This window comes from Bos grunniens, chromosome 6 (genome assembly GCF_055505025.1).
Source record: "Bos grunniens cultivar Pamir isolate PY7600 chromosome 6, Bosgru_T2T1.0, whole genome shotgun sequence".
Lineage (NCBI taxonomy): Eukaryota > Metazoa > Chordata > Mammalia > Artiodactyla > Bovidae > Bos > Bos grunniens.
The window spans coordinates 93,309,200-93,332,205 of record NC_141170.1 but is presented as its reverse complement, the minus strand read 5'-3'; the positions used below and the strand labels follow the sequence as shown (position 1 = coordinate 93,332,205).

The window sequence follows — 23,006 nt, the reverse complement described above, 5'->3', positions numbered from 1 at the left end:
TTAGGCATTGGATCACTGTTGCAATCAGAAGATCACCACATTGGCTGACTTTGCCTTTTAACACTCATAAATCCAGTATCTGAACACTGAGATGCTGTCTTAGGAAAGCTCCATGTCTCCAGCCACACTTGATAGCAGACAGCAGCTAAAAAGATGACTTTAGCCCTACGTCTGCAGTATAAGTCTTACCAGATGGCAACTCCTCATTCTCATCAAGGGACTCTTGCAAAAGTAATTTGTAGGTTTCTAGGTTCTACAATACAAGAAGGGACACTAGAAAGATGGTGGAATAAGTGGGTTTTAATTCTTCATTGCTGGTGAAAAGGATGAAATGAATTAACTCATGTGAAGACTCTAGAATGGAATCTATTCGTCTTACTGTTACCTTTTAGAAGATATATGTGTTTTACCACATTATGCCAAAATAATTTTCATATGCCCTGAAAGTGTTAGTAATAGTTTGTAATTATAAAGGACAGAGGGAAAAGTACTGGATATAATTTCTACCATCTAGAACTCCCTGTATGACATAATGATTTGATATATGTATATTGTAAAATGATTATTAGTTGCATATTTTTTCTTGTAATGAGAAATTTAAAAATCTACTGTGTTAACTTTCAAATATATGATATAGTATTACTAACTACAGTCATCATGCTGTACTTTTGAGTAATCACTTTAAATTTAACTTAATAAGCATGAATTAATTGAATTAAATGTTTGCTAAAGATCAGGTTCTGTTTCAGGACCTGGGAGAATAGTAAAACTGGGCCCTGACTTTAAGGAGGTGACCATCCAGTGAGGAAAAGGTGAACATGACATTCCATCCTCACTGCATTTCCCTGACACAGTTTTGGTCTGGAGTAGTTTCTCTACCAATGTTGGCTAACATTCATTTTTGGTCTCTCTCAGGTACTTTTGTAGGGCTTAGAGACTAGAACCATGCCACATTTGGCTTGGGCACAATTAATAATAATGATCTTTTTAAATCATATTTATTAACAGTATTGAACTGAATTGAGATTAGGTGAGTGGAAATTTTTATAATGAATAACTATTTCACAGTAGGAAAATGTCATGACTATTTGAAAATGACTGCAGCTATGTGAGCAATTATATAGATATTTTCCCTCCTGAGAGTTGGCAGGAAGCCTCAGAAAAGATTTCATGAATTGGGAGGGACTCACCAGAATGAGGCCGTGGGGGCACTTTGACCCCGTTAAGGGCTGGCGAGACAGGGCTCTCCGTGGCCACAGCACTGGGTGGGTAGCTGCATCTGGCATATGGTATCTCATCTTTCTGTGAGTGGTGGGACTGGCCAACACCCCACAATGTTCTAAATGAGTTCTCATCATCATTCACATTACAGATTGGAATGTTATTCAAACCTAAGTGAGTACAGATAAGAAGAACAAACCACCAGGTTAGGTTTTTGGCAGGTTTTCTTTGAATTCCCAACAATTTTCAAACTAGATATTATAAAATGTATGTAAAGATGTCAGACTTCTGATTTTATGAACCAGTGCTGGGTGGACAATCTTTAAAAGTCAGTGTAGCAAATTATGTTTGCAACACATCCCTTCTTAAAATGTCCTGCCATCTTGTTAGCTTTGAGAACCAAGGCCCACATCTTTGATCTTTGGGAGTTAAGTGGAGTAGATTTACTGCTATCCCAGACAGACCTCTCATTTCCCATGTCTTAATAATGACTAAGAGGGACTATGTTAGCCCTCTTTAGGAATATCAGATTTAGATTTTTGAAAGAATCTAGAATGTCTCAACGTAACAAGGCCCCATAAAAGACACATTGGCTCTTCTGTGCTGGCAGAAGAGAGAGTCATTAGAGTGAGGAACAGGAGGCAGGACAAGGTAAGTTGTGTGGGAAGGAAGGAAGGAAAACCTAGAAAAAAAGGAACCTCCTTCCTCAGAGCCTTCTGGGTTCATTCATTCTCCTATAATAGCTATTTGCTTTTGGCTCATATTGAATTATATCCCGGCCCTCTTTTTAGTATCAATGCCATGTTATATAAAACTGGGCAGCTTAGGAAGCATATGTGTGCAGGACACAGCTCTGTTAATAAGTGAATTATTAGAGACAGATGGCTGCTTTGTTTCCCAAGAAATTGCACAAGAAGCTTCTGGATAATGTTTTGCAGTGAGAATTAGTAAATTTGACTAGGATTATGGTATATACTAAAAAGACAAAATGGCCAAGGACTTACCTGTGAAGGGATTCCAACATTTACTGCAGAATTAAAAAAAACAAAAAAACAGAAACTACAGGAATAGAGGAAAAAATTCAGGAGTGTACAGTATGACCAAAACTAAATTTTCAAAATGATAAAGAGAGGGAAAGGTGGAGAGAGGGAGGAAAGGGGGAAAGGGAGAAGGAGGAGAAAAAGGATTGAGAGAGAATGAAAGAGTGAATGACATGCATGGTTCTCCAGGCTGGTATTTAACATGTAGATGTTAACACGACTGTACAGGTTGTCAAAAATTGAGATACTTTCATACCACTGCGTCAGTTGCTGCCTTACTTTCATACCACTGCGTCAGTTGCTGCCTTGAGCTTCCTGAGTGGCCCCTTTGGCACCTCTCCAGGTCCCTTTCCTATCAACCAAGTAATCCAGGGGTAAGTGCCTGCACAGGGGTTGTCTGCAGGCCTCTTCTGCCCTGGCTCCAGTGCTGGCATCTGGTCCCAACAGTCAGCGCCTGTGCCTCACCAGTGGTTTGGTGTTTTGAATAACACCCCTGTGTTTACCGACTGGAATCATCAAGTAGTCCAAATATAGAGGAGAGAGAGACATTCTAGGACTCTGAATTACCTCACCTTTGATGTGGCAGACCCTTCTGGGATGAGGAGTGTGCCTGACTAGAAAACAGCTTCCATTTCTAGCTGAAATATGGCTGCCTTTGCTCTCAAACTGAGGAGCAGACATCGGGGATTTGAGGCTCATGTTCACAGAGTGTTGGTTTCCTCCTCTCCACTCTTGCCACAGAAGGTCTTGGAGTGTACCTTGTTAACCTCACTTCCAGAGGTGCTCAGACCCTGAAATCACAGCATGACAATTGTTTAGACAAGGGGTTCTAGACATTTTCTTGCACATCAAACGTTTCTCCATCATCTTTGTTTGCCCCGAGTTGTCTCTTAAGTCAGAAGAAAGACATTAAGAATGTTACTTGTTAATGTGAGGCTAATTTTACTTTAAGACCAAATTTTTGTAAACATTAAAATCAAGATAGACATAAGCGGAACAGATAAAAATTTTTCCCTGCAAAAATTGAAGCACTTGTGAGAAACGTAAAACATCACCAACATAAAATATATGACATGATTATCAATCAATTTTGATGTAATGTTAACTTTAAAATAAAATAGCCACAAATGTGCTTTACATTCCGTTTACTGTAAATGAGGACTTTTCATACTGTACTCTTAAGAAAACCAGCATCTTAAATTTGTATCTTCTGAGAGGATGGTAAAACTTGAAGGAGAAAAAAAATCCCATAGCAAAAGAATGATATTACATCTACAGATAATAAACTGGAGAGTTTTGGACATGTTATTTGCTGTATTCGGTAATTAATGATTTTTCTTCAACCACTCAACAGTTGTTTATTAGACCCAGTGTCATAGGCCTAAGATGTAAAAGATAAATAAATAGCCCACTTAAAAACTGGGCAAAAGATCTGAACACCTCATCAAAGAAGATTCTGTCCATGGGATTCTCCAGGCAAGGATACTGGAGTGGGTTGCCATTCCTTTCTTCAGGGGTCTTCCCGACCTGGGGATCAAACCTAGGTCTCCCTCATTGCATGCAGATTCTTTACCATCTGACCCACCAGGAAAGCCCATCAAAGATTATCAGATGGCAAATAAGCATTCATATGAAAAGATACTCAACATCATCTGTCATTAGAGAATTGCAAATTAAAACAATATGATACTGCTACACCTGTTAAAAATGGCTAGAATCCAAAACATTGACAACACCAAATGCTGATGAGGATGTAGAGCAACAGGAATGCCCATTCACCATTGATGGGAATGCAAAATGATACAGCCACTTTAGACAACAGTTTAGAAGTTTCTTACAAAGCTAAATATACTCATCACAGGATCTAGCAATCGCATTCCAAGTTTACTCAAAGAGAGTTGAAAACACATCCACACAGAAACCTACAAATAATGTTTATTCATAATTGCCAAAAATTGGAAGTAATCAAGGTGTCCTTCAGTAGGAATGGGTAAACAAAATGTGTACCTCCATACATTGGAATACTGTTCAGTGCTAAAAAGAAATGAGTTTTCAAGCCCTGAAAAGACATGTTTAAGGAAACTTAAACAGGCTTCCCAGGTAGCTCAGTTGGTAAAGAATCCACCTATAATGCAGGAGACCCTGGTTCAATTTCTGGGTTGGGAAGTTCCCCAGGAGAAGAGAGAACCTACCAACTCCAGTATTCTTTCCTGGAGAATCCCCATGGACAGAGGAGCCTGGTGGACTATGGTTCATGGAGTCTCAGAGAGTTGGACACGACTGACGACTGAGCGACTGATCTGATTTGAGCTACTAAGCACAGCACGGCAAGCACATATTACTAAGTGAGATCAATTTGAAAATGCTACATGCTGTGTAATTTTAAATATGTTACATTCCAGAAAAAGGATAACTAGAGATTATAAAAAAGATCAGCAGTTCCCAAGGGTTCCAGAGGGGAAGTGGAGGAGTAATGAATAGGTAGAGCATAGGGGATCTGGGAGGCAGTGAAACCTCTATACTGTTCAATACCATGAAAATGGATACATGACATTATGCATTTTGTCAAAACCCACAGAACTATACAACAGAGAGTGAACTGTAATGTAAACTATAGACTTTAGTTAATAATGTATAGTATTGGTTCATCAGTTGTAACAAATGTACCACACTACTGCAAGGTTAATAATAGGAGAAGCTGGGCAGAGGGATATGGAACTCCCTGTACTTTCTGCTCAGTTTTTCCATAAGCTTAAAAACCGCTCTAAAAATATTAGCAATTGAAAAACAACTACCTCACTAGAGCTTCCCTGGTGGATCAGTCGGTAAAGAATCTGCCTGCAGTGCAGGAGACCCAAGAGGTGCAGGTTCAATCCCTGAGTCAGGAAGGTTCCCTGAAGAAGGAAAAGGCAACCCACTCCAGTACGCTTGCCTGGAGATTCCCATGGACAGAGGAGCCTGGTAGGCTACAGGCCATAGGGTCGCTCACAGTCAGACACGACTTAGTGACTAAACCACCACCACCTCAAACTAGGAACATTTTGTTGTTATTAATAATGGCCCACATCTTACTCTCCTTCCTATTGCCTATATTGATTTCAGCACTTTTTAATTGATAATTCATTGCTCAGTGATTTTAACAGCTTTCAAGTCCATTAATTGGCTTGAAATAATATTTATCTATTAAAGATTTCTCTTTATAACAATTGATTTTGGACTGTAACTTTTTAAGACACAAATCTAGAAGAAATGAAACGATCATTCATTCTCATAAAGGGTGGATTTTTTTCCTCTCAAAACAAGAGAAAAAATAGAACATATTACTAAAGTAAGGAATTAATAGAAGTAGAGACAAGGAAATATATAACTTACTTACTCATAAGTATTATCTTTATTAGAGAAACAGAAATCTCACTGATTTTGTAAGGAAGTAACTAAAAGTTTCCCTAAACCAGTATTAGAGAAATCCATCAATGGAAAACACATATATATGATGGATGGATTCAGTAGACTAAATCAACTTTAGTTACTTCTACAAATTTTCCATGGATTATTTACTAGGGACCAAACTCCTAGGTTGGGAAGATCTGCTGGAGAAGGGATAGGCTACCCACTCCCGTATTCTTGGGCTTCCCTTGTGGCTCAGCTGGTAAAGAATCTGCCTGCAATGCAGGAAACCTGGGTTTGATCCCTGGGTTGGGAAGATCCCATGGAGAAGGGAAAGGCTACCCACTCCAGTATTCTGGCCTGGAGAATTCCATGGACTGTATAGTCCATGGGGTCGCAGAGAGTCAGACACAACTGAGTGACTTTCACTTTGAAATACAGTCATATGATGAATAGTAGACATATTTTAAAAGCCAAAAAAGTTTAAAAAACAACACAAGGGGGGGAAAACACACTTTCTAGTAGTCTAGCTTCATAGGTATTTACTATATAATAGACAGTAGGAGTTGTCAGCCTCTTTCCCCACCGTGCTACACATGACGGTAATGTTCACATGGAAGACGCATTCCCATCACATGTTCAGATTTTAAAGAGCATATCCCCAAATGGTGAGAAGCAGAGTACTAAAAACATGTTTTAGTCACCTAACTGTGGGTGTCAGTAACTGCTGCTCAGCAGAGCTATATAAATAGGCTCAAACTCCAAGCTTTCCACTCAGGTAAGAACAGGACATTGCAACTAAATGCCAGTGATAGTGTTAGAAAACTTACCCTTCTTTATATTAATCCCTTTTTTAAACTAAACAATTTGCAAATGTGAACATTTAAACTATTCTTACTAAATATCTTGGGTCTTGCCTGACTCAGTTCAGTTCAGTTGCTTCGCTCAGTCATGTCTGACTCTTTGTGACCCCATGGACTGCAGCATGCCAGGCCTCCCTGTCCATCACCAACTCCTGGAAGTTACTCAAACTCATGTCCATTGAGTAGGTGATGCCATCCAACCATCTCATCCTCTGTCGTCCCCTTCTCCTCCTACCTTCAATCTTTCCCAGCATCAGGCAGGGTCTTTTCAAATGGGTCAGTTCTTTGCATCACGTAGCCAAAGTACTGGAGTTTCAGCTTCAACATCACTCCTTCCAATGAATATTCAGGACTGATTTCCTTTAGGATGGGCTGATTGGATCTCCTTGCAGTCCAAGGCACTCTCAAGAGTCTTCTCCAACACCACAGTTCAAAAGCATGAATTCTTCAGCACTCAGCTTTCTTTATAGTCCAACTCTCACATCCATACATGACTACTGAAAAAGCCATAGCCTTGACTAGACAGACCTTTGTTGTCAAAGTATGTCTCTGCTTTAATATGCTGTCTAGGTTGGTCATAACTTTCCTTCCAAGGAGCAAGCGTCTTTTAATTTCATGGCTGCAGTCACCATCTGCAGTGATTTTGGAGCCCAAAAAAACAAAGTTTGTCACAGTTTCCACGGTTTCCCCATCTATTTGCCATAAAGTGACGGGACCAGATGCCATGATCTTAGTTTTCTGAATGCTGAGCTTTAGGCCAACTTTTCCACTCTTCTCTTTCACTTTCATCAAGAGATTCTTTAGTTCTTCTTCACTTTCTGCCATCAGAGTGGTGTCATCTGCATATCAGAGGTTATTGGTATTTCTCCCAGCAATCTTGATTCCAGCTTGTGTTTCATATAGCCTAGCATTTCTCATGATGTACTCTGCATGTAAGTTAAATAAGCAGGGTGACAATATATAGCCTTGACATACTCCTTTCCCGACTTGGAACCAGTCTGTTGTTCCATGTCCAGTTCTAACTGTTGCTTCTTGACCTGCATACAGATTTCTCAAGATGCAGGTAAGATGGTATGGTATCCCCATATCTTTAAGAATTTTCCACAGTTTGTTGTGGTCCACACAGTAAAAGGGTTTGGCATAGTCAATAAAGCAGAAGTAGATGTTTTTCTGGAACTCTTGCTTTTTTGATGATCCAGCAGATGTTGGCAATTTGATCTCTGATTCCTCTGCCTTTTCTAAAACCAGCTTGAACATCTGGAAGTTCACGGTTAACATACTGTTGAAGTCTGGCTTGGAGAATTTTGAGCATTACTTTATTAGTGTGTGCTGGTCAGGAAGCAACAGTTAGAACTGGACATGGAACAACAGACTGGTTCCAAACAGGAAGAGGAATACATCAAGGCTGTATATTGTCACCCTGCTTATTTAACTTATATGCAGAGTACATCATGAGAAACGCTGGGCTGGAAGAAGCACAAGCTGGAATCAAGATTGCTGGGAGAAATATCAATAACCTCAGATATGCAGATGACACCACTCTGATGGCAGAAAGTGAAGAGGAACTAAAAAGCCTCTTGATGAAAGTGAAAGAGGAGAGTGAAAAAGTTGGCTTAAAGCTCAACATTCAGAAAACGAAGATCATGGCATGTGGTCCCATCACTTCATGGCAAATAGATGGGGAAACAGTGGAAACAGTGGCAGACTTTATTTTGGGGGGCTCTAGAATCACTGCACATGGTGATTGCAGCCATGAAATTAAAAGACGCTTACTCCTTGGAAGGAAAGTTATGACCAACCTTGATAGCATATTTAAAAGCAGAGACATTACTTTGCCAACAAAGGTCCATCTAGTCAAGGCTACGGTTTTTCCAGTAGTCATGTATGGATGTGAGAGTTGGACTGTGAAGAAAGCTGAGTGCCGAAGAATAGATGCTTTTGAACTGTGGTGTTGGAGAAGACTCTTGAGAGTCCCTTGGATTGCAAGGAGATCCAACCAGTCCATCCTAAAGGAGATCAGTCCTGGGTGTTTATTGGAAGGACTGATGTTGAAGCTGAAACTCTGATACTTTGGCCACTTCATGTGAAGAGTTGACTCATTGGAAAAGACCCTGATGCTGGGAAGGATCGGGGGCAGGAGGAGAAGGGGATGACAGAGGATGAGATGGCTGGTTGGCATCACCGACTCGATGGATATGAGTTTGGGTGAACTCCGGAAGTTGGTGTTGGACAGGGAGGCCTGGCATGCTGTAGTTCATGGGGTCATTGTAAGTCGGACACAACTGAGTGACTGAACTGAACTTACTAGCGTGTGAGATGAGTGCAACTGTGCGGTAGTTTGAGCATTCTTTGGCATTGCCTTTCTTTGGGATTGGAATGAAAACTGACCTTTTCCAGTCTTGTGGCAACTGCTGAGTTTTCCAAATTTGCTGGCATATTGAGTGCAGAACTTTCACAGCATCATCATTTAGGATTTGAAACAGCTCAACTGGACTTCCTTAACCTCAACTGGAATTCCATCACCACTTGCCTGACTGCCTTATTATAAAACCTAGGCTGAAATATCTTAAGAGGATACATCCAAAAGATTTGCTGAGTCAAAGTAGCCAAGTTCTGTTTATAATTCTATTTTAATTGTGAGTCTAAAACTGTGCTTTCATCCTGAAGAACAGAAGAAAAACCTGTATAAAGGTAACTCTGTGGGAAAATCTAATTAAAATTACCATTCACCACTCGGAATCATGTAAGGACTGGGAAAAATATTTCCTCTTCTAAAGCCTCTAAAATCTACCTATATATTAGTAAATTATTAAATTTTATCTAGACCACATGACACAAAATCCTCAGAATAGGTAGTTTTAAAAATATTATTAATCAATCTAGTCCTGGCCATTAACTTGGAAAATACCATGCAGATGTGTATTAAATACAGATTTAATTTAGTCCAAAATAGCACATATGCAAAATGTATGCTTACAAAAGAAGACAATGATAGCTGATCAATGAGCAGCCAAGTTACTCTGAATTCCTTCAGATGTGAAGACTGTTATTTAGGTGATGAATGCAGAACCATTTTACATTTGCAGAGCCCCTAGCCACCCAGATCTTCCCATCACTTCCTCCCTCACCTTGTTCATGGCTTTGTCTGGTAAGACTTTCTCCAAAAGGCTTCCTGTGTATGTGTGTGTGCTCAGTCATGTCCGACTCTTTGCAACCCCATGGACTGTAGCCCATCAGGCTCCTTTGTCCATGGAATTTTCCAGGCAAGAATATTGGAGTGGGTTGCCATTTCCTTCTCCGAGGGCTTCCTACCCCTCTCCAAAGTCATTTCTACCATTATCCCATTCTCTTTCCCTCAACCCTCTTTAAATTGTCTTCATAACTCATAATGTATGTCACTCTGACTTTTTTTTTTACATTTCTGTGTTTATTTTTTGCTTCTCTCAGTAGGATGTATCAAGCAGGCAGTGATCTAGTCCAATTTTCCACCTGTCACATTGTTTATGCTCAATAAATATTAAGTAAAGCTTTTCAAAGAATGAATGTTCTTATCCCACAAATTCAGCATTTTTTTATTTGTTGATCTCTCAAAAATAGGTGGTTTACTTTAAAAGGCAATGCCCCATTTCCTCAAAACAGATTTAATTGGCTTTTATGTAGTCTTGAAAAGGTCAGCTCAACTGTGGTCCATCAACTAAATCAAACCTAAAACTTAAAAAAATTATTTTAATGATGAATTTAAAATTATACCTGAGGTCAATTTTAAAGGAAGGTGGTCTGGCTGACAGGAACTCAAGGCTTGTGATACCCTTCAAGCCTTGTAATGGGTCTATCTTCAGTTGTCATTGATTTCCTGAAATCTTTTTACTTGAGCTGGGAATCCTTAATTGGCAGAGACAGACTAATGTCCAAGGCTTCCAAATGAATGTAACTGTCTCCCTCCAGTTTCTCCCACTCTTGCTCCAAGGGCTGAGCCCTATGTGGCTCCCTGGTTGTTAAGATACTCTATATAGCTTAGCAACCTGGTAACATTCCTTGGGGAAATCTGAGTTCCAGAACCTCTCCACTTGTCATTCTTCTTAGAGTTCTACCTACCCACAGCTTGACAGAGCCACTTGGCAGCAATGACTTTTCTCATCTCTGAATGTAAAATAGAGCTGAATCAAATGCAAGAGAAAGAACAACAGAGGGTGGGGGAAGAATTTTGATAATTCTCTGCAGAATTTTGCTTAAAGAACACATACCATGCAGATGTAATCAAACTTAGCTCATCAAAAACGACGTAGGGAGAAAGTGTGAATGACTTTAAAGAAGCCCAGTCATCCTGCTCGAATAATCAGGATGACCATGCTGATGACTGTTCAACAGCCTTGAAAAAGAATTGAAATGTTAATTAAAAATCATAAACATATATTAAGTAATACAATTAAAGTCATAAAGTTCTCTATGAAAATTAAAGATGAAATTACTATGCACACACACAAGTGTACAAACATATATGTTGCTGTCAACTGTCAGGATTATATATACTGGTGCTTCCCAATATTTTTCTTTTCAGACCACACATGACTTTTGATAGCTGAATTACTGTCTCTGAAAGCAATGTAGCTAATTCCTGAAGGGCAAACACTTAATTTACAACAATACAAGGATAGAATTTAATACAATCTTGTTTTCCTGACTGGCTCCAAGAATTAAAGGAACCCATTCAGGATTTACATATTATTTATGGGGGGTTTAAAGGATTTTCCAAAATAATTTTTGCATTTTGAGATTTTCTTTCTATACTTTCTACCAGTTAGGAATTGGCTTTATGCAGCTAGTAGCAGAGATTATTTCTCCCTCATGTGAAAGAGTTCCGTGGTTGATAACAGCACTTTCATAGTGTCATTATGGACCTAGGCTTGTTCCACATTTAGGTCCATCTTGCTTAAGGTGCAGCTTCTCTTCTGGAGTTTAACTCTTATTCCAGATAGTGCCTGAAGTTCTAATCATCCAAATGGCTACTCTGTTGCCAGGAATCACATCAATAATCCAGGAAGAAAACAAGAAGAAAGGCAGGGGCGGGTAAGGACAGACAGGGGCACAAGCTAGCCATGTGCCCCTCCTGGTAAGAGCCTTTCTGTGAATCCCAGGCAGTAATCTGGATGCGCTGATCACTTGTAGCTGGAGCAGGAGGAAGGGGGGAAGGAAGGCGGAGGTGGGGGGACACAGAAAATGTAGTTTCCTCACAGGGTACATTCCCACCCCTTTCTAAAACAGAGGCTTAGAAAACATAATCTAGGTTTATAAGCAGTAATCTCTACCACAGAGCCCGGCATACCTAAATCATGTGTGAGAGGTGTCTATATTCTTGTGGTTTACACCTTTCCTTAGAGAGAGACAAGCATCATCCATTAGAAGGAGATATACTTCTGGCATGTAACCATAATTCTGTTGTATCCCCTTTATGAGGACCTGTCTTCTCTCATTACCAGAAAAAAATGATACAACTCATTGGGTTGGGCACAGTTTGCAGTAATTCTGTCAGAACCGTGGACTGAGATGGCTCTGGGGCACTGTTCAGGGCAGCCTGTGTGTCCTTGTTACCTTGGTAACAGACTATCAGTCCAAGACGCTGTTATTTTCAGCAAAGGTAGAAAACAGATGGAGAGATTTCTTGGGATATATGCATGAATCTATGAATGGTGATTAGTAATCTCTAAAACACAGGTAATCAGCAGCAGGAAGCTCCACAGGTTGTTCACGGTCCACGGATACTTTTGAGTATTGCTGTGGACTGAACTGTGTCCCCCAGATGCCTGTGCTGAAGCACTCACCCCCAGCATGACTGTGTGTGGAGACAGGACCTAGAAGGAGGTAAAGTTACATGAGGTCATAAGGGTGGGTCCTAAACAGCTAGGACTGGCATCCTTAGAAGAGAAGAAAGAAACACCAGCGCTCTCTCTCTTTTTCTCTCTGCACATACAGAAGAAAGGTCATGTGAGGACACGGCAAGGAGGCATCCATCTACTCATCAGGAAGCGTGGTTTAACCAGGAACCAACCCAGCCAGCAACCTAATCTTAGACTTCCAGCCACTACAACTCTGAAAAAAATAAACTTCTGTTGTTTAAGCCACATAATGTCAATGGCATTATGTCATGGCAGCCCTAGCAGATTCACACAGGTGTGAATATGTAGGTAACTCTTAGGTCCATTTTCTCCATGTGCAAGCTCCAAGTGGCTGCATCTTGGAGCTATGAATGGATCAGGCCTATTCATTTTTATCCTCATTTTGCATTTACTATAAAAATGTCATTAGTGTCTGATTAACTTATAAGAAGGTAATGCAAATAATTTGTGAAAGGCAAAATGCTAATTTAAAACAATACAAAAATAAAATTTCATCTGGTATCTTACCCATCCAGTACTCTCTTCTGTCCATTTTGAAAGCACTGATTCAATACTAAATTTGCATCAAGTATCTGCAATCCCAGAAAATAGTACTTATGCAAGTGTCTATAAACTGGCCCCCAAATTCTCTCTCCCTGGTATCCACACCCTGTGGAATCTCCTTCCCTTGACTGTGGGAGCACCTGTGAATAGAATAAAGGTCACCCCTGTGATTATATTCTATAAGCAAGATGAAGAGATTTAGAAGATATAATTAAGATCTAAAATCAGAATTACTTAGAGTTTATCAAAGTCTGTTCACCAAAAGGTGATTATTTGGGATGGTTCTGACCTAATCAGGTGAGCCCTTTAAAAGAGATTTAGGTTGAGGTAGCTCAGCTGGTACGGAGAAGGCAATGGCACCCCACTGCAGTACTTTTGCCTGGAAAACCCCATGGATGGAGGAGCCTGGTGGGCTGCAGTCCATGGGGTCGCTGAGGGTCAGACACCACTGAGCGACTTCACTTTCACTTTTCACTTTCATGCATTGGAGAAGGAAATGGCAACCCACTCCAGTGTTCTTGCCTGGAGAATCCCAGGGATGGAGGAGCCCAGTGGGCTGCCATCTCTGGGGTCGCACAGAGTCGGACATGACTGAAGCGACTTAGCAGCAGCAGCAGCTCAGCTGGTAAAGAATCCGCCTGCAATGCAGGAGACCCTGGTTCAATTCCTAGGTCAGGAAGATTCCCTGGAGGAGGGCATGACAACCCACTCCAGTATTCTTGCCTGGGTAATTTCATGGACAGAGGAGCCTGGCAGGCTTCAGTCCATGGGGTCACAAAAAATTGGACATGACTGAGTGACTAAGCAGGCATACACAAGAACAGACAGCTCACCTGCTGGCCTTAAAGAAGCAAGCAGTCATGAGGTCTACAGCTGCCAGGAAGTAAGTCAGCCAACAACCACAAGAGCTTGAAGAGGACCCCAAGCCACAGATGAAAGCCCAGCCCCAGCTGGCCCCTGGCTTGCAGCCTTATGAGACCCTGATCTGGAGATTCGGCTCAAGTTAAGCCATGCCCACAGTCCCCACCCAGTGTGAGGTAACAGCAAAGGTGTTAAACCAATGTCTGTCAGACCCGGAATCCAGGGCTTTTACCCATGACTAGTGGATGCTGAGTTGCTGCCAGGCCAGGGGTCTGGACTCTGCTCTGGCTATAAGAATCACAAGTACAAGTTCTTTTGATAAGAATGTATTTGCTAAAACACAAAATACCCCAAATAACCAAAGCAATCTTGAGAAAGAAGAATGAAGCTGGAGGAATCAACCTTCTTGACTTCAGACTATACTACAAAGCTACAGTCATCAAGACAGTATGATACTGGCACAAAAACAGCAATACAGACCAATGGAACAAGATAGAAAGCCCAGAAATAAACCCATTCATCTATGGGTACCTTATTTTTGACAAAGGAGGTAAGAATATACAGGGCAAAGATAGAATAGGACAAAGATAGCCTCTTCAATAAGTGATGCTGGGAAAACTGGACAGCCATATGTAAAAGAATGAGATTAGAACACTTGCTAACACCATAAACAAAGATAAACTCAAAATGGATTAAACACCTACATGTAAGACCATAAACCTATAAAACTGCTAGAGGAAAACATAGGCAGAACACTCAATGACATAAATCAAAACAAGATCTTCTATGACCCACCTTCTAGAGTAATGGAAAAACAAAAATAAACAAGTGGGACCTAATAGAACTTAAAAGCTTTTGCACAGCAAAGGAAACTATAAACAAGGTGAAAAGACAACCCTCCAAATTGGAGAAAATAATAGCAAGTGAAACAACTGACACAGGATTAATTTAAAAAAAACATACAAGCAGTTTAATGACTCAATACCAGAAAAACAGTCAGTGTAATCAAAAGTGAGAAAAAGACCTCAACAGGCATTTCTCCAAAGAAAATATACAGATGGCTAACAAATATGAAAAGATGCTCAATATTGCTCACTATTAGAGAAATGCAAATCGAAACTACAATGAGATATAATCCCATACCAGTCAGAATGGCTATCATCAGAAAGTCTACAAACAGTAAATGCTGAAGAGGGTGTGGAGAAAAGAAAACCCTCTTGCACGGTTGGTGGGAATGTAAATTGATACAGCTACAATGGAAGACAGTATGGAGATTCCTTTAAAAACTAGGATTAAACCACCATATGACCTAACAATCCCACTCCTAGGTATATACCCTGAGGAAACCAAAATTGAAAAAGACACATGTACCCGTGTTCATTGCAGCACTATTTATAATAGCTAGAACATGGAAGCAAACTAGATGTCCATCGACAGATGAATGGAAAAAGAAGCGGTGGTACCTATATACAATGGGATATTACTCAGCCATAGAAAGGAACACATCTGAGTCAGTTTTAATGAGGTGGCTGAACCTGGAGCCTATTATACAGAGTGAAGTAAGTCAGAAAGGGAAAGAAAAATATTGTATGCTAACACATATATATGGAATCTATACAGATGGTACTGATGAACTTTTCAGGGCAGCAATGGAGATGCAGATGTAGAGAACAGATTTATGGACGTGACTGGCAAGGGAGGAAGGGGAGGGTGAGGTGTATGGAGAGAATAACATGGAAACGTACATTACCATATGTAAAATAGATAGCCAATGGGAATTTGCTGTATGGCTCAGGGAGGTCAAATAGGGGCTCTGTAACAACCCAGACATCATTTTTTGGGTGTTAGTTCTAAAAGGTCTTGTAGGTTTTCATAGAACCGTTCAACTTCAGCTTCTTCAGCGTTACTGGTTGGGGCATAGACTTGGATTACTGTGATATTGAATAGTTTGCCTTGTAAACGAACAGAGATCATTCTGTGGTTTTTGAGACTGCATCCAAGTACTGCATTTCGAACTCTTCTGTTGACCATGATGGCTACTCCATTTCTTCTGAGGAATTCCTGCCCGCAGTAGTAGATATAATGGTCAGCTGAGTTAAGTTCACCCATTCCAGTCCATTTGAGTTCGCTGATTCCTAGAATGTCGACATTCACTCTTGCCATCTCTTCTTTGACCACTTCCAATTTGCCTTGATTCATGGACCTGACATTCCAGGTTCCCATGCAATATTGCTCTTTACAGCATTGGACCTTGCTTCTATCACCAGTCACATCCACAGCTGGGTATTGTTTTTGCTTTGGCTCCATCCCTTCATTCTTTCTGGAGTTATTTCTCCACTGATCTCCAGTAGCATATTGGGCACCTACTAACCTGGGGAGTTTCTCTTTCAGTATCCTATCATTTTGCCTTTTCATACTGTTCGTGGGGTTCTCAAGGCAAGAATACTGAAGTGGTTTGCCATTCCCTTCTCCAGTGGACCACATTCTGTCAGATCTCTCCACCATGACCCGCCCATCTTGGGTGGCCCCATGGGCATGGCTTAGTTTCATTGAGTTAGACAAGGCTGTGGTCCTAGTGTGATTAGATTGACTAGTTTTCTGTGAGTATGGTTTCAGTGTGTCTGCCCTCTGATGCCCTCTTGCAACACCTACCGTCTTACTTGGGTTTCTCTTACCTTGGACATGGGGTATCTCTTCACGGCTGCTCCAGCAAACACAGCCACTGCTCCTAACCTTGGATGAGGGGTATCTCCTCACCACCACCCTTTCTAACATTGAATGTGGAATAGCTCCTTTAGGCCCCTGGAATGCAAAAGTAGGAAGTCAAGAAACACCTGAAGTAACAGGCAAATTTGGCCTCGGAATACGGAATGAAGCAGGGCAAAGACTAATAGAGTTTTGCCAAGAAAATGCACTGGTCATAGCAAACACCCTCTTCCAACAACACAAGAGAAGACTCTATACATGGATATCACCAGATGATCAACACCAAAATCAGACTGATTATATTCTTTGCAGCCAAAGATGGAGAAGCTCTATACAATCAACAGAAACAAGACCAGGAGCTGACTGTAGCTCAGATCATGAACTCTTTATTGCCAAATTCAGACTTAAATTGAAGAAAGTAGGGAAAACCACTAGACCATTCAGGTATGACCTAAATCAAATCCCTTATGATTATACAGTGGAAGTGAAAAATAGATTTAAGGGACTAGATCTGATAGATAGAGTGCCTGATGAACTATGGACTGAGGTTCATGACATTGTACAGGAGACAGGAATCAAGATCATCCCCCTGGAAAAGAAAAGCAAAAAAGCAAAATGGCTGTCTGGGGAGGGCTTACAAATAGCTGTGAAAAGAAGAGAAGTGAAAAGCAAAGGAGAAAAGGAAAGATATAAGCATCTGAATGCAGAGTTCCAAAGAATAGCAAGAAGAGATAAGAAAGCCTTCCTCAGTGATCAATGCAAAGAAATAGAGGAAAACAACAGAATGGGGAAGACTAGAGATCTCTTCAAGAAAATTAGAGACACTAAGGGAACATTTCATGCAAAGATGGGCTTGATAAAGGACAGAAATAGTATGGACCTAACAGAAGCAAAAGATATTAAGAAGAGGTGGCAAGAATACACAGAAGAACTGTACAAAAAAGATCTTCATGACCCAAATAATCACGATGGTGTGATCACTGACCTAGAGCCAGACATCCTGGAATGTGAAGTTAAGTGGGCCTTAGAGAGCATCACTATGAACAAAGCTAGTGGAGGTGATGGAATTCCAGTTGAGCTATTTCAAGTCCTGAAAGATGATGCTGTGAAAGTGCTGCACTCAATATGCCAGCAAATTTGGAAAACTCATCAGTGGCCACAGGACTGGAAAAGGTCAGTTTTCATTCCAATCCCAAAGAAAGGCAATGCCAAAGAATGCTCCAACTACCGCACAATTGCACTCATCTCACACGCTAGTAAAGTAATGCTCAAAATTCTCCAAGCCAGGCTTCGGCAATATGTGAACTGTGAACTACCAGTTGTTCAAGCTGGTTTTAGAAAAGGCCGAGGAACCAGAGATCAAATTGCCAAGATCCGCTGGATCATGGAAAAAGCAAGAGAGTTCCAGAAAAACATCTATTTCTGCTTTATTGACTATGCCAAAACCTTTGACTGTGTGGATCACAATAAACTGTGGAAAATTCTGAAAGAGATGGGAAGACCAGACCACCTGACCTGCCTCTTGAGAAATCTGTATGCAGGTCAGGAAGCAACAGTTAGAACTGGACATGGAACAACAGACTGGTTCCAAATAGGAAAAGGAGTATGTCAAGGCTGTATATTGTCACCCTGCTTATTTAACTTATATGCAGAGTACATCATGAGAAATGCTGGGCTGGAAGAAGCACAAGCTGGAATCAAGATTGCTGGGAGAAATATCAATAACTTCAGATATGCAAATGACACCACCCTTATGCAGAAAGTGAAGAGGAACTAAAAAGCCTCTTGATGAAGTTGAAAGAGGAGAGTGAAAAAGTTGGCTTAAAACTCAACATTCAGAAAATGAAGATCATGGCATGTGGTCCCATCACTTCATGGGAAATAGATAGGGAAACAGCGGAAACAGTGTCAGACTTTATTTTTCTGGGCTCCAAAATCACTGCAGATGGTGACTGCAGCCATGAAATTAAAAGACGCTTACTCCTTGGAAGAAAAGTTATGACCAACCTAGATAGCATATTTAAAAGCAGAGACATTACTTTGCCAACAAAGGTCTGTCTAGTCAAGGCTATGGTTTTTCCAGTGGTTATGTATGGATGTGAGAGTTGGACTGTGAAGAAAGCTGAGTGCCAAAGAATTGATGCTTTTGAACTGTGGTGTTGGAGAAGACTCTTGAGAGTCCCTTGGACTGCAAGGAGATCCAACCAGTCCATTCTGAAGGAGATCAGCCCTGGGATTTCTTTGGAAGGACTGATGCTAAAGCTGAAACTCCAGTACCTTGGCCACCTCATGTGAAGAGTTGACTCATTGGAAAAGACTCTGATGCAGGGAGGGATTGGGGGCAGGAGGAGAAGGGGACAACAAAGGATGAGGTGGCCGGATGGCATCACTGACTCGATGGACGTGAGTCTGAGTGAACTCTGGGAGTTGGTGATGGACAGGGAGGCCTGGCGTGCTGTGATTCATGGGGTCTCAAAGAGTCGGACACGACTGAGCGACTGAACTGAACTGAACAACTAAGAGGGGTGGGATGGGGAGGGAGATGGGAGGGGAGGTTCAAGAGGGAGAGGGCATATGTATATCTGTGGCTGATTCATGTTGATGTTTGGAAGAAAACAACAAAATTCTGTAAAGCAATTATCCTTCAATTAACAGATTAAAAAAATTTTTTTTATAAGGGATGTATTTGCTAGCATTTGACTTTGCCACTGATTAACTCACTACCTTCTAGCCTATACTGGGACTCAGCTTTGTCTTAACCATGTGCACTCTACCCATTGTTTTCCTGCCAGTGTTTTCCTTATTGAAAAGACGTAAGAAGAGTCAAGTCATTCTGCTTTCTTTATCTGTTCTTTCCCTCTATTCTTGTTTAAGACATAGCATTAAAACATTAAAAGCCTTATTATTTGCTCTTAGCACTTTTTTTCAGAAAACAAGTCTGACATTATTATTTTCCCCTTTAGCTTTAAGGCACTATTCTTATAGGTCCTGAGACTTTCTTTTATGAACCTTGATTGTAGGGCTCCCCTTTCACTGGTTGTTCAAGCAGCAGTGTTTACAGCAGGACCAGTTTAATAGACCAAATGGGAAGTGACCCAAATACCCAACAAAAATCAAGTGAATACATAAATTGGGGTATAGTCACACAATGGAATACCGCATGGCAGTGAGAATGAATGATCTGATTACACGCAACAATACTGACGAACCTCATAAACATAATGTTGAATGAGAGAAGACAGAATCAAAGAGTAGAAATTGCACAATCCTCTGATTCCACGAAATACAGAAACAGGCAAAACTAACCTCTGGAGTCCTGGTGTGCGTAATGTCCTCCTTGTGACAGGGGAGTGCGAGGACAGAGCACAGGAAGGCTCTGGGTGCCAGGAGATTCTGTTCCTGGAACTGGGTGCTGGTTACATGTGTGGGTTCAGTTTGTGAGAATTCATTGAGCTCCACACCAATGATGTGGACACCTTGCTGATAGAATATTCGGTTCCATTCAGTCGCTCGGTCGTGTTGGACTCTTTGCGACCCCATGAACCGCAGTATGCCGGGCCTCCCTGTCCGTCACCAACTCACATGTCTTAAAAGTTTTTTAACATATAATTTCCTGGGTTCCACCCCTTAGACTTACTGAGTTAAAATTCCTGGGAAGAGAAGTTAGATATTGAATTTTAGGCAGGATCCCCAATCCCAGGCAATTTTAATGCTTTGTGACACCTGAGAGCCACTTCTCTAGAAACCTTTAAAACAAAGGCAGAAATGTAATTAAAATTATTTTTCTAACTTAAGTAAGTGTTTATAAAATTAAAACCATCTTATTAATAACCTTGCTAGTAACTAGTCTTCCTGGTAACATAAAAATGTAACCCAACAAAAAGTCCCATATGGTGGCACGTGTTTTGATTTTGTTTGTTTCAGGTTTCAGGAGCAAAGAGAGTGGCTTTAAATTCGTGTCTGATTTTATGGCCAAAAAATGATTAATATGGATCATTAATAACTCATGTGTTGCACAGAGAACAAATTCAGGAAGGAATTGACTTGCATCATTCAGGAAAGAGCTGTGTGTTAATATAAGGCTCTCCACCAACAAAGAAAGGGGGGCTTCAATTTGAACTAAAATTGAAGTAACAATACATATCAGCGTTACTTTCTTAGATGACCTCTATTCTACATTATCACAATAGATTGTTTTATTCCCATCTTATGTAAGAATAAAACATTTTTATTTCCTATAGATTTATGTATTCCTGATACAGAATGTTCAAATGAGGGGGTCCAGACTAATAAATCTTCAGGTGAATATATATGTCTTCACCACACGCACCATAAAATTGTATAAGCAATGACTGCACTCTTCTAATCCCTCTCTTCTTTGGTGGCCTTCAGATGTTCCCTTCGTATTTCTCTTAACCAGAGAGAAAAAAAGTCATTAGAATGCAGATAAATTCTCATATCTAGGCAAATCTTCTGAACCATAGCTCCAAAGATTTTTAATTTGCATTTAAACTTAAGAGCACCCATTTTGAAAATTTCCATAGCTGATCTGACATGTAAGAACACCTTCAAAGCTCTATTTGAGAGATGAGTGCTGGGGAAGGGGGAGGGTCAAAGAAGAGGAGTCAGTACCCATTTCAGTTCTTAAACGCAGGAACTATTAGTTTTCCAATTACTGTGATAGTCTTGGGGCTTCCCTAGTGGCTCAGACAGTAAAGAATTTGCCTGCAAAGCTGGAAACCCTGGTTTGATTTCTAGGTCAGGAAGATCCCCTGGAGAAGGAAGTGACAACCCACTCCAGTATTCTTGCCTGGGAAATCCCATGGACAGAGGAGCCTGGCAGGTTACAGTCCATGGGTCACAAAGAATCTTAGCAGCCCAAGAAAAGTATTAACGTAAGACATAGAAAATCTGTATTTATTTCTACCTTGAGATTCTTCATGGGAAATAGATGGGGAAACAGTGGAAACAGTGTCAGACTTTATTTTTTTGGGCTCCAAAATCACTGCAGATGGTGACTGCAGCCATGAAATTAAAAGACGCTTACTCCTTGGAAGAAAAGTTATGACCAACCTAGATAGCATATTGAAAAGCAGAGACATTACTTTGCCAACAAAGGTCCCTCTAGTCAAGGCTATGGTTTTTCCAGTAGCCATGTATGGATGTGAGAGTTGGACTGTGAAGAAAGCTGAGTGCTGAAGAACTGATGCTTTTGAACTGTGGTGTTGGAGAACTCTTGAGAGTCCCTTGGACTGCAAGGAGATCCAACCAGTCCATTCTAAAGGAGATCAGTACTGGGTGTTCTTTGGAAGGAATGATGCTAAAGCTGAAACTCCAGTACTTTGGCCACCTCATGCGAAGAGTTGACTCATTGGAAAAGAGTCTGATGCTGGGAGGGATTGGGGGCAGGAGGAGAAGGGGACGACAGAGGATGAGATGGCTAGATGGCATCGCTGACTCGATGGATGTGAGTTTGAATGAAATCCGGGAGTTGGTGATGGACAGGGAGGCCTGGAGTGCTGCAATTCATGGAGTCGCAAAGAGTCGGACACGACTGAGCGACTTCACTTTCACTTTTCACTTTCCTGCATTGGAGAAGGAAATGGCAACCCACTCCAGTGTTCTTGCCTGGAGAATCCCAGGGATGGGGGAGCCTGGTGGCTGCCATCTATGGGGTCACACAGAGTCGGACACAACTGAAGTGACTTAGCAGTAGCAGCAGCAAGACTAACTTTTGGCTGATAGTAGCTCAACAAACCAGTATTCATATCAATTGTTTTATGGCTGGGGGATGACACACTTCCTGCCATCCTATCTCAAAAATGCATTTTGTGGGTGAGGGGCCTGGTGAAACTCCCTCAGCCTTGAGGTGTTGCTCTTATCTGATCAATAACGTTCTAACAGACATAAAACAGCTTGCTAAAGACTAGCAAGAAGGGCACTCCCCATCCCCCTTCTGATGTCTATGTCAGAATCTTTCTCTGTCCCTTTTCACTTTAATGAAACTCTGCTACACAAAAGCTCTTGAGTGATCAAGTCTGGTCCCTGGTCCTGAAGCTAAATCTTCTTCCTTGGAGATCATGAATCCAACACTCTTCACTGTAAGCTATCATGGTGATGGTTGCATGATGTGAACTATTTAATGCCACTAAATTGTATACTTCAAAATGGTTAAGGTAGTAAATTTTGTTATATGTATTTTATTGCAATTTAAAAATGTTTTACAATAATGACTAGAAAATGCTTTCATTGTGGTATACATAGAAAGTGCCCCAAAATAATAAATAAAGTTCCTGAATGGAGGCCCATAATGGTCCCATTATGTCACGAGTTCCTTTCTGGGGAAAAGGAAGCATGTGGTGACATGAAATCATCACAATTTTTACAAAAGGAAAAATCTGAAATGTTTGAATCATTGTGGCTTTGTTTTCCAATTATAATTTTTTTTCCTATTCCTCCATTTAGCCAAATCTGAACTATTCACAGTAGGA

At 40.8% G+C, this 23,006-nt stretch overlaps 1 protein-coding gene across 13 annotated transcripts in view; it reads right to left on the bottom strand.

The window, feature by feature from the left end:
- Positions 1 to 23,006, bottom strand: part of C6H4orf17 (chromosome 6 C4orf17 homolog) — an 88,815-nt gene that overhangs the window by 15,769 nt on the left and 50,040 nt on the right. For 12 of the 13 annotated variants that reach the window (XM_086406724.1, XM_086406726.1, XM_086406725.1 and 9 more), the window contains 2 exons: positions 2,834 to 3,052; positions 1,191 to 1,391 (listed from right to left, as the gene is read on the bottom strand). The exons of the other annotated variant lie outside the window; for it this stretch is intronic. In XM_086406724.1, coding sequence (XP_086262850.1) covers positions 1,191 to 1,391; positions 2,834 to 2,960 — 328 coding nt within the window. In that variant the 5' untranslated portion in view covers positions 2,961 to 3,052. The remainder of the gene's footprint in view (positions 1 to 1,190; positions 1,392 to 2,833; positions 3,053 to 23,006) is intronic. 13 annotated transcript variants of the gene reach the window in all.